Below are 12302 nucleotides of genomic sequence, written 5' to 3'. Positions count from 1 at the left end.
CTCTTTTTAGTTTAAATGATTCTCTGGTAACTGATATTTAAAAATAAATACATTTTTATTTATTTTTAAATCAAGATTAAAAACCTATTTGTTTGACTAGGCTCATTATTATTATTATTATTATTATTATTATTATTATTATATGTACAGCGCATTGAGGCACTTCACATAAAGGGCTTTATAAAAAGCTCTTGTGTTCAGTTGTAGCATCCAATCAAAGGCTCAGAAGAAGGCTCCAGTAAATTACTTTTGTGTTCCATCAGCGCTTGGCAGACCCTGTTGCTAATCAAATTTCTCTTAAAATAATGGCAAGCACTTAGCAGAAACACAGACGTCACTTCGTTTTCATAAACAAAAGCTACTTTACTCAGGGTTTCTTGGCAACCTAGAGTACCGGTAGTATTCAGTCTTAAATTAGAAGCTAAAAGAATAGCTGGTGTTGGTGATCATGCCGTTATGACAGTGGCAGCAGGATACAGTTCCCTGCATAGATTAGGTCTTGTTCTCAACTTGGCAGATGTCAACTGCTGCTGAACTGCACACTGAGGTCTTTGATTCTCTGTGAGCGCCTTACAAAACCAAACTGTCCTTGGTCTGTGCTACTTGCCCAAGTGCTTTTTGTTAGACGCAAGTAAGACCAAGGCAAGAGGAAAGTTTAGTACACACATATTGACGGCTTCCTTCCCAACAGCGAGCTCTTCTGCTGGTTTTCCACAAACCTTGCCTAACGCACTTGATCAGCTGAATGCTTGAACTACAGCTGGGTTGAGTAGGTGAGAAAATTATTTGTGACTCGTAGCGATCGCTGATTACTTATTGTAGTCCTGAACAATTAATACTGATTCTATTTTCCGCTGGATAACAGTTTGCAATCTGAATTTGGAAATGGTTTTTGCAATTGGTCAGCAAGTCCAAACCAGAAAGTGATAACATCCTGTTAAGCAAGCAAGACGTAGTGAATATTTTAGTGAATATTTTGTAGAGGCAGCCTCGGTTCTTTTCTGTTTATTGCTATGAAGGTTGGATGTTTTATCGTTGCTCAAAAACGGAACGGAAAAATCATTTTATTAAATATTATCTCTGAGCAAAAATTCTTTGTTTGGATTTCCTATACCGCCAAGTGCTACGAAGCTGTTGTATTTCCAACTGCAAACTGTAAGAAGCAGATGCCAAGTCTTGGATCCCTTGCATCTTGCCCTGTTCAAAGCAAACATTTATGGAAATCATACGCAATTCATATTCGGTCCCTGTTGGTACTGGGAACTTATCAGCGCCTAACAGCACCATGGAGGCAGCTCCCAAGCACAGTTCACACATTAATAACGGCTCCACTGTAGCTAAATTAGGATTTGTTCTTCGAAGCACTGCCAAACTCAAAACAAGCTCTGCATGTTGATTTTAATAAATTATTTTAATAAATATTGACCACAGATACTTGGTTATATGAAAACTAGAATTTATTTATTTTTTAATAAGAAATGAACCCTGATGAAAAGTAGAGGGAAACGTTGCTGCTTGTTCCCGGTACATAATCACTTCACAATTTAATAAGATCAATTTAAAAGATTCCTGGCAACAGACACTCGAGTTTCAAAAGTACTTTCAAAATCAATAGGTGGTCGAAGGAGCTGAATCGAAGGGAGAATGACAGACACGTTAGTGACGCCACTGCACACAGACACATCTGGCACTAAGACTCCCCATCTTCTCAAAAAAATTCATCAAGGGGACAGGAAGGTTTAATTCATCCTGCAAAGGCTTCACACTTCAGATGCAGGAGGAGAATAAAGCAGACAACAACTTGCACTTCCTAACGCAGTGGTGAGAATCTGGACTAAGAGGGTAAGTAATTAAAATCTTTTCTTTCTCAATAGATAAAATTATTAGAAGAAGCTACTTCAGAGGCTAGTTTTTCTTAGAGGGTTTCGATCATTTAAAATAGAACCTAAAAGACAAGGAACCTTAAGGTAGATTTACAGACTCGTCAACTATTGCAGAAACCTAAAAGCAATTTTTCAAAACGTTTAGCCCATCTACAGTTTGTCATTAAGCTAAACACAGAGATTTTAAGGACCTTTTTAATAGTTAATGAAAGAGAAGCTCAATTCATCAATGCTCTTTTAAAAACCAAATGGAGGACCTTCTTAAGATTTTGGTTTTTAAGTCTGCCAGAATCTGATGATGTCATTTTAAAGCAAGCTTCAGGATTCTAGGGTCTTGTCATCAGCTGCAGTATAATGATTCAACCTGATTGAAATGCTTGGTCTGTAATAAAACTAATTCAGCCTTTGCAAACCTTTTTGGCTGGAAATGGAATTCTGTATCAGCATGACTGGGTTATGCTTCCCGCACTAAGAGCCTGCACCTGCCTCCCAATCAGAATCTTGTGTTCTTTGCTAATGAGTTTTCCAAAGCGTTGAATAGTCTGAATCTTTCATCTTTTTTATTTGGCAGCTGGGCATTACAAGTGATACACAGGGTTGTTGTTCATTTACGGTACAGAAGCCTGTGGCTTGGGTCGCCCTTTAGGACTGGTTATGCATGGCTACAGCCCTGGCTTCCCTTATCTAGCTGACGTTATTGCTGTGCTGCCCACCAGGGTAGCTCGTCTCTGCTGGTTCCCTTGAATAAGTGGTTGCAGATACAAAAATCAATTCTAATGAAAATTCATTGGAATATGAGCCACAAATTTTGCAAGCATCGCGGCACGCTGTGTTCCTGTGACAGTGCGAGTCTGGACGTGAACCTGCGACCCCGCGCACAGCAAGCGAGCGTCTTAACTGACTGGAACAGAATCCGTAATGGCAGCGTATCGCACAGCACTGTCCGTTACACTCGAGAACCTCTTTTTCTTGCAGTTGTCAGCAAAAACTGATGCGCCATAAAACCGACCTGAATAGCAGCAAAGACATGCAAGGGTTAAGCAGACTGCATGTTAGGGCTCGTTAAACATGTGTCAGCCCTTGGACAGCCCCAATGTAGACCGCTGTCAGGGTTATGTAGAGTCTCCACTGTCTGGAGTCTGATTTAGCCCCCGCAGGTGTAAGGCTAATGCGTTACCCCACTGCTTCCCCCCCATCTCCCCTCTGCACAGATCCTGGTTCTGATTACTGTTTGTTTCTTCAGTAGCGGCAGGACCCCAGGCAGGATGCACGTTCCCGGAGTGAATTTGTCAGAGGAGTGGGAGACGAACAAGACCCAGGAGCAGATGAGGAACATCACCCACCTGCCCTATTACCGGTACTCCTTTGCAGCGGCAGCTGGCTTAGCCCTCGCCTACCTGTTCATCTCGGTCCTGTGTTTGGGGGGCAATGGGCTGGTGTGCTACATCGTGCTGAAGAACCACAGGATGCGCTCCGTCACCAACCTCTTCATCCTGAACCTGGCCTTCAGCGACCTGCTGGTGGGAATCTTCTGCATGCCGACCACGCTGGTGGACAGCCTCGTCACAGGTGGGCAGAGGTGCGCCCACACCTCCTCTTTATTGCTGAACAGCCAGATAATCATTGCTGATCCGTGCAGCTCCGGGGGCTCCGGGGGCTCCCGTTGCTCTGCGGTGAGCGGTTTCCAGCGAGAGCAATGCAAAGCGAGGACGGTGGCTTTCTCATCACCCTGTGCTGTTCTCTCTTTCAGGCTGGCCCTTCAGCCAGACGGTCTGCACCTTGAGCGGCTTCATCCAGGGGGTGTCTGTGTCGGCTTCCGTCTTCACCTTGGTGGCCATCGCGGTGGACAGGTAAGCTGGCTCGTGTCCCCGAGGGGGACCCCCCACAGCCTAATCCATACAAAAGCATTCCAGCACAGTCCTGTGTGTCTCTCGACAGACACGGAATGACACGGAATGAGTTTGCAAACCTCAAAAGAGCTTTCCTGGTTTTAAAAAGTGATTCTTTTCGGATATATTGAGAGTTATAATCAACTGAAATGCAGTTTTAGTGTGATTATTATTATTATTATTATTATTATTATTATTATTATTGTTGATTTGTTTTTTTTTAAAGCTTTATGAAAACCAGATGGAACTCAGCCCTAGTTCTAGAACACTGGCAAAGGTTATAATGCAGGCCCAGTTTATATTGAGGATATACCCATTAAATTTCAAAACAAACTCTCTGTTGTTGTGGCATGTTGATGTCCTTCACAGTCTAAACATAAATGATTTCCCAGATATATTATCAATTTATATGTAAGTCGTGTTGAATCAAATACATTGAAGTGGCAAAGAGATTTATTTCAGAGATATGTTTTTGGAGACGCGTTCATTGCCACGTCCATAACTACCCTGTAGTGTTGTGTTAAGAAACACAGAAAGAAACGGTGTAATTCCAGTGACTGGCATTTGGATTGGAAGCCTTTCTCAATGTTAAAGGAGTCAGGTGTAGGATATTTCCATCCGTGCGTGGCTGGACCGACTTTTTTTGCTAGTGTGCATGGTCTCTTGATGGTCCTATTAAGAGGAGTATTTCTGCCCTAATTATCCACGAATGGGACGTTTACGCTAGAGATACCTTTCAGTATGTCAAAGTGTCACACCACCGTGGTCCCGTTCTTCCAGTGGCCCGCACTGTTGTACCTGCCCTTGCGCAGCCTCTGACCCACAGCACAGAACCATTGCATTGCCAGATCAGTTGTGTAGGGAAGGGTAGGAGTTACTCTGAAATTGTGCTTCTCCTGTCCTACAGGTTCCAATGCATCGTCTATCCCTTTCGGCAGAAACTGAGCCTCCCCAAAGCCCTCGGCATCACCCTGCTGATCTGGGTGCTGGCCGTTGCTATCATGTGCCCAGCGGCAGCCATGCTCAAAGTGGTTCAACTGAACGACACTGACATGGTCCACAAGAACGAGACATACTCGCTGTACACCTGCTACGAGAACTGGCCTGAGCCAGAGATGCGCAAAGCGTACACCACCGTCCTCTTCGTCCACATCTACCTGGCGCCCCTGAGTCTCATCAGCGTGATGTACGGCATCATCGGGGCGAGGCTCTTCAGCTTCCATGGGCCGGAGCGCAGGAGCTCTGGAGAGCTGCAAGGGGACAGGAGCTCCATCTCCAAGAAGAAGATGAAGGTGATTAAGATGCTGGTCACTGTGGCTGTGCTCTTCATGGTGTCCTGGCTGCCTCTGTGGACCCTGATGATGCTGAGTGACTACGAGGACCTGGGAGAGGAGCGCCTCAGTTTCCTCGCCAGCTATGTTTTCCCCTTCGCTCACTGGCTGGCCTTCTTCAACAGCAGCGTCAATCCCATAATCTATGGCTACTTCAACGAGAACTTCAAGAGGGGCTTTCAGGTGGCTTTCAGCTCCTGCCACTGCTCCCGGGAAACCGAGCAGCCGGTGGTGTACTTTGAGAGATCCAGGAACGCCGTCTTCATCGTGAGCAACAAGGTCTCAAGCGGTGAGTCGATGGAACAGAGCCGGGCACGGCAGGGTAATGGGGAACCGGCCCCAAAGCAAACACAGCCAAGGGTGAGGGGCATTCTCTTGGAAGATATCGACAAGATTACTACTGACAATCGAGTTAGCGTAGCCTGGGAGAAATGAAGGACAGACCACTGTCTTGACTGTCACTGTGTGTACAGTTTACTGGAATTAGTTTGTCAGCTTGGTGTCCTTTTAGAGTTCTTGTACATACCTATAGAAGCGTTCTTCACGCATTTCTGAATAATTTAATATGCACACTCTCTAATTGCTTAAGGTCACCTAGCTTGGGTCTCCTAGCTGCCCCTTACTTACCCCTACCCCTTAAGTCTTTGGACAACTGGGTCAGGGCTTGGATTTGGAATTCATTACCAAAAGCCCTCAGGTACTCAGTCATTATATTTTCATACATGTTCCACTATTTACCTAAAAGGAGAAGGAGTAAGAGAGGCTGTGTGTTTACGGCTCTGTATTGCAGAGCAGCAGCTGAAATGTCCACATCCCAGTTTGCTTGCAATCGGCTTTTAAAACACTCCGTGTGGAAGTTAATAGCCTTTGACTGCTGCTCTCTTGTAAACGTGAAGGAGGACAGCTTTTTCCTTGTTTTGAAATCTACACATTAATGAATGGATTTATTGAATACCCGTCAAATCTTTTTTAAATCCTTCTTTTAAAGGCAATTCCGGGTCCCGGGTCCCTGCATCAACCCCTCCGTCGGCTGTGTCCGATTCCCCTCGTGCTTTTTGGGTACGACCGTGTTTTCGCGCTGTGTGTCCCTTATCTCAGCATTCCACTGTTAATCAGTGAAATCCGATCCGAACCTGCCAGTCTGGTCTCTGTGCAGCCATGTGGTTCAGCAATGGGGATTCCTGCATTGAGCGCTCTGAACCCTGGTATGTGTGTGTGTGTGTGTGTGTGTGTGTGTGTGTGTGTGTGTGTGTGTGCGTGCAGCATGTTTTGAATTGACTGTGTTTTTATGTTCCTGTACACTGGTTTGTATTTTTGATTATTCCAATAAAGAGTTAATTTGCTACCTTTTCGAGTTTCGAAGCACTGCTTCTGTGTACAAAGCACAGGAACACATATAAAACGATCAGTGACAGCGCCAACAAGGAAAGCAAACTGACTCAGTTGAACATTTTAGAGCAGGGCTGGAACAAAGATCAGGAGCGGAACTTCGGCCACCCCTGACCTAGAGAGAGAGACCTCTATCTGAGGGTGGCTGCTGCAGCTGAACTACCACTTCCCACCACTAGTGGTCAGCTTTACTGCGTCCGGGAGTGATTTAGAGGAGCTGTTCCCCATTTGTGACCAAATTTTTAAGCAGACACACACACACACACACACTGACACACAGAGAGACATACCGACACACTCGAGTGTAGAAAACATGTTGCCAAGCCACCTGCCACCACCCCCATGGCCCGCCAGCCTTCAGTGAAATTGGAGACGTCCGGATGCCTTCAATTGGCACGGATGTAATGAAGCTATGTGGAAGGCAGTCAATCCTCCCACACACAGCAAAGCATACCAAAGCATCCTGACTGGCTGTAGAAAAAAACACCAGGAATGAAAACTGGAAATCATGACTGAAGTGGATGACACAAATATGGTTGGATGCAGGGTTTTTTGTTTTTTTTCCTAGTTCACAGCTTACTAAGAAATTCTGTAAATGTAATGGGTGTGCACAGATATAAGACTCAGATACACGTCGGTCATGTTTTACCATACTTGTATTAACAAAGAAATCAATTCCCGTTGTGTGTGTGTGTGTGTGTGTGTGTGTGTGTATTTATTATATATAATAAATCCATGCATTTACCTGTCGCACGCGATTTCCGACTCCAGTTTTCTGATACAAAGCCCATCTCTTCAGTGTTGCAATTTATTTGATTATCCGTCACAGTCCTGTTCTCGCATGCACAAGCCAGTCTGTCTTTACTGTGCAGTTACACAGGGCTTCCTCAAGTTTCACATGACGAAAATGCAGCCAAAACAAAGCGAACGAGACCAGCTGGGGTAATGCAACAGTTAATCATTAAACAGGTTTAGACACTGGTGCTTTTTTTTTTTTAAATGTGATCTTTAGTTGTGTTTGTGCATTTTCATTTGCAAGTGAACTGTGACGTTAGGGTTTTGTCGAGCTCCATATTCTGCAATTTCGAATACTGTTTTAATTCTGGAAACTGGTGTTTGGTTTTTTTAATCTTGTGCTAAATTGCATTATGTTTCACGCAGTTCTGCGCATGGGTAACATTTTGATTTCATTTTGCTGTTGGGTCGTTAACAGGGACTTTTACACACTGCTGCAATACGCACCGGGTTTAAAAGCATGTCCTGTATCCATGTGTCCACAGTCGTCTCGAAATATTTGCAAAATCATACCATTCTGATTTAAAATACTTCTGTTGAAAATATAGTACCGTACCAACAAAACCAGCTGCAGTAAATCTAAAAGGAAGCCTGCTTATTTTAAAACACAGTCCTTTCAGCTGTGTATTTTTGACATGGTGTATCTTTTTTGTGTTCTCTAAAAAACAGACAAGGGTTGGAACGGGCCCCAATGAGATAATCAGCTGTGCTTCACACTCTTAAGCGTCCTTGTGGTCAGTATAGGGTTGGATATGTGAATGCTGACTGTAATTAATATATATTATACTGCGATTCCTGGTTTTATCCTAACTGACCATCGACTGACTGTCCTATCACCGTTGTGTAAACACTTTCGCAAATGTGCTTTGTTATATAGTCACCCCACGGAAACCATCTTGTGTTTTTTCTCCCAAGGCCCGGGAGAACACTGCAAGCTTCCTGGTGACTCACCTCTGGAATGCTGGTGCAAAGAAAGGTGGGGCTGTGTTATATGCTGTTCCCATGGTGACAGGAAATCAAAGTCTGATAAGCGAAGCCATTACAATTTTAAGTCTGAAACAGTTCAACTATTCCGTTTTGTTTTTTTGTGTCTTGTTTAACTTTGCTAGTTTATAGGTTGTTCAACTCTGACGAAGACCATGCTGTGTGGGGGTGCTGCTTGGAGCTTTCTGCTGATTCCTGATTTCAAGAACATGCTTGTATCACTGAACTCCTACAGCACTGGAAATATCCAACGTGCAGAAATCAGTTTCTAGGTCTAGTGTAATAAAGCATAGCTAAGCATTGCAAAGCATATTCAAACGCCTGGCAAACTAACTGGTAACGGCATAGTATTAAAATGGAGAAAACACTGCGCAAAAATTACCGTGCAAATTCTGAGTGGTGAAGTTTTTTTTTTAAGGAGCTTTATAATAATTAGACTTTGTGTCTTGTTTCAAATGGAGCCTAGTGGAACAGCTCAGGCGTTCCACCTTAAATTCACAGCACAGAGCCCCAAGCCATGCAGAGTCACTGCCAGGATAACAAACATGCAGCTTCTCCGGAAGAGAACAGTTGACTGCTGCAGGACCACAGGGACTTTCAGGGAAACAGAATAACTACTTCAGTGAAAAAAAAAAAAAAAAAACTTACACTTACGTCTTTAGGGGACGAGCATTTACAAAACAACTAGGGATGAACTGTTTAGTCGTTTGGGTGCACCTCATCTTGCATGATTATTAAGAGAAGGCAGAGCCTTTGAAGCAGCCTGCAGGTAAAGGAAGGCTGAGGTCAGAGAATCGAATAAATGAGCAAGTTTCGCAACAGGGTGAAGGTGCAATCTGCCTGCGGGACGATTTGTGACACACACTCTGAACAGTAACAAGGCTGTAAAACTGTGCACTTTACAAAAACGGTGAAGAAGGAACGCCGTGTTATATCTACACGTGAACGATCCTGGAGTAGTTTCCACACTTGTGAAATGTACGCAGCCCTCCACTAACTTTCATGCTGTTCTTTATGCAGCAAAGTTCGGCACATGAAAATGAAAGTGTGTTTGAATCTAAATTGAAGAATAATAATACAAATAAAAGTTTCATTACCAGGCAGTTGGATTTGAATCAATGCAAGACAGAGTCCACAAATTAAAAAAAAAAAAAAAACCCTCGAACCACAGATTTCAAGTGATAGGGCAGTGCTCCTCCACGTGTCGTGATCGCGTGTATTTGTTATAAGGTTGTGAGGGAAGCAGGAGGAAATTTTGCTAGGTTTCTCAATGGCACAGAGATTTGAAGCCAGAGTAATACGGAGCGACCTTGTGGCGTGGAACTTGGTTTCAGGAGCCAAGGTTTCAGGCCACTGCATGGCACACCAAGGGAGACTTGAAGTTTGACGCAGGAAGGTTGCCTCAAAGTTGGTCTCCTGGAACCAGGTTTTTAGTCACGCTTTGTGTTTCCTTGGCTTTAGAAGTGATATCTGCTAGAAGCACACTAGAGTCCCAGGCTCAACTCTCTTATCTAGTGGGTACGTTTGTGGCTTAGCTTTGAGGAGGGGTCAAGCACGTAATCACAGAAGGTTCATGAATCTGTCTGTCAAAACAAACTAAAAACACCAAGAAACAATCAGCCAAGAAAAGGGGAATAAAAAACGAGATCAGGAGCTGTTGTTTTTAATCATGAGACAGGATGCATTGCAAATATGCAGGAGGAAACTCTGTGGAGCAACCTGGCATTGATCCAAATCCCTTCACTCTGAGAGTGTTTGCTGATGTCATTTGTTGCTTTAATGGGTAATGTTTAAAACAACATACTGAAAGACAGTCCCCCTCATGTTGACCTTACTGCATTTTTGGAGAGGAACACAGTGAGTAAAGTCTGACAGAAGTCACATGCTGTTCAACGCATGGCCTGTGTACAAACAAAAGGGAAACTTGGTTAGATAGTGTACACGATGGTGCGAAGTGTGGAACTCAAAAACATTATCGCCGAGTGAAGGAAAATAAACACGCAGGTACGCTGTCTCCAGAGTTGCTTGTGTCTTACCTCACAGTTTGATTATTTTAAACTGGCCTTGAAATCTGAGAAACGACAACAAGGCCCGCGCACGGAGCAGGGCCTTTCAAACAACCTCTTTGGAAACTGTGCAGAGTTTCAACAGGAATATTAAATCATTTACCCCTTTCCATTTCAAAATAGCACATTCACAACGGAATCCAGGTTGGTTTCACAGATCCAGATTCCCAGTGATCCTGTGAATTACGGATTACTGTTTGTTTATTTTCAGGCCTTCAAAATTGTGAAGAGCTTTCTCGTGACTCCTTTGTTTTTCTGACGTCACTTTCAGATGGCGTTTCTGGGGACTGATGGATTGCCTTGTTGTTCTGCACTGTAGAGGGGAGGGGAGAGGAGGGTGATAAGCAGTGCGTTCGTCTGATATGAGTCAGTCTGAGGCCCCAGCTCGACCGTCCGCCTGTATCAAAGGACACCAGATGCACATTCCTGCCAGATATCACTGTGGGTGTGAGAAGCTGTCATAATCCCACACTAACACTGGCATGACGTGGTAAACCATGGACTGTTTGATAAAGGCTGCAACTCAAACAGCATGCATTTGTGACACAGTGCTTTGGATTGGCTCATTCTGTATAGGACCGGAGGGGGTAAGGACCTTTTATAAAACTGTCCCAAAATGTCATGAAGTCTAGAGAAAGCATAGGAAAGCATTGTGAAGTGTATTTAAAAACAGGGAAAGCTATGGTAAATGCATATAAGCAAAGGGGTGGGGGGACTAAAAAACTGCTGTGTAAATATACCATAGTAAACTTATCACCTCTACAGCCTTGGGAACTGGGCTACAGTGACCTACAGCAAAGGAAGTTGTAAGCAGTTTATTTGAAATCGAATAGCCTAAAGCCAAGGGAAAACAAACCCACTTTTTCAGGAACAGCGGCTTGAAACCTGATTCCAAGAGACCCAGTTTGATGTTGCTGTATCAAACCCTCAGGTCTCCCCAGGACTGAAACCTAGCCTCCTGAAACCAAGTTCCAAGCACTAGAGCATCAGAGAGTCTGAGGAACAAAAACCCGCGAGCTGTGAGGGGGAGGGTGGGGCGGGACACATAAACCATTAAAACCACAAGCACATGTGAGGCATCGAAGTAAACACCCCATAAACCCTGCGCAAGAAGTGGATAGAAAGGTTTGCAATAAGTTAAAGTGAGAAACGATTGTTACAGTGAAGGGACTGGGTTCATAGTGTGTGGGTAAAGCCTATGGTCCAAACCACATTAAATGCTGCATCTTCAAAGAGTTTATTTTTCCTGGCTCTCCCAAGGGAGGTGTGTCCCATGATCAGGCTATGTTTCATCACCCTGCTCCTGCCTGGGACAATAGACGGGGATTTCCATCGACTTGCTGAGCTGAAGAGAGCGCTGTGCAACGAACTGCCCTGCTGAACCTTTCTTCATGAATCTTACAAGGGAAGCGCGTGTACAGTGTGTGTTGCATCTTACCATCTGGTAAATAATTATTCAAGTAAGACCAGGGAAAACCAGCACTGGAACCTGCCTGACAAACACAGCAGCGAATAAACAGCTCCCAATCAAACCACACTAGCGCGCACGAGCCTGTTCTGCAAACGTCACCATTAGCAATGCAGCTTAGTTGCATACTTCTGAAAGTGTTCTTATATACTGGAGTTAACACTGAGACACATGTTTGTTACCTTTATACCGTACCAACTGACGGCAGGCGGTCATGTTTTAAAAAGGAAACGTTTGCTAGGGCACGTGCTTCTTTAGGAACTGCACATTAAAAATAATCTCCTGGATGTAGTTCATGGGTTAGATTTATGGAATGGTTTTGTTCGCTACCAAACACGTTCTGATAGTGTGATGACCCGGGCAGTTTTACGCAGACAGTTCACTGGGATAACGCCCGGGTGTACTGACATGTGGGCAGGTGAGATCGTCTCAGTTGTATCCACTCAGAAGACTGCTCATGCATTCTGCAGTTACTGCTTGATTAGGACGCGCCAGTG

The 12302-nt window shown here is 44.2% G+C and overlaps 1 protein-coding gene across 3 annotated transcripts; it reads left to right on the top strand.

Moving 5' to 3' along the window:
- Nucleotides 1-195: 195 nt before the first annotated feature.
- Nucleotides 196-7336, top strand: LOC121303163 (neuropeptide FF receptor 1-like). 3 transcript variants are annotated; one of them, XM_041233675.1, is made up of 4 exons: nt 196-1842; nt 3127-3452; nt 3634-3733; nt 4680-6182. In XM_041233675.1, the coding sequence occupies exons 2-4, from the start codon at nt 3149-3151 to the stop codon at nt 5536-5538; spliced, it is 1263 nt and encodes a 420-aa protein (XP_041089609.1). In that variant the 5' UTR covers nt 196-1842; nt 3127-3148; the 3' UTR covers nt 5539-6182. The 3 variants fall into 3 exon arrangements, with proteins under 3 accessions (XP_041089609.1, XP_041089611.1, XP_041089608.1); XM_041233677.1 differs by lacking the exon at nt 196-1842 and having other exon boundaries at nt 2202-3452; nt 4680-5392; nt 6092-7336; XM_041233674.1 differs by lacking the exon at nt 196-1842 and having other exon boundaries at nt 2202-3452.
- The last annotated feature ends 4966 nt before the right edge of the window (nt 7337-12302 follow it).

Source organism: Polyodon spathula, chromosome 31 (genome assembly GCF_017654505.1).
Source record: "Polyodon spathula isolate WHYD16114869_AA chromosome 31, ASM1765450v1, whole genome shotgun sequence".
Classification (NCBI taxonomy): Eukaryota; Metazoa; Chordata; class Actinopteri; order Acipenseriformes; family Polyodontidae; genus Polyodon; species Polyodon spathula.
This window is presented reverse-complemented; position numbering and strand designations above follow the sequence as displayed.

Excerpts from the sequence above, each read along its gene's own strand:
- LOC121303163 (XM_041233675.1), top strand. The coding sequence starts at position 3,149 with ATGCACGTTCCCGGAGTGAATTTGTCAGAGGAGTGGGAGACGAACAAG. Across the intron at positions 3,453-3,633 it reads GGTGGACAGCCTCGTCACAG|GCTGGCCCTTCAGCCAGACG; the intron begins GTGGGCAGAGGT and ends TCTCTCTTTCAG. Across the intron at positions 3,734-4,679 it reads GTGGCCATCGCGGTGGACAG|GTTCCAATGCATCGTCTATC; the intron begins GTAAGCTGGCTC and ends CCTGTCCTACAG.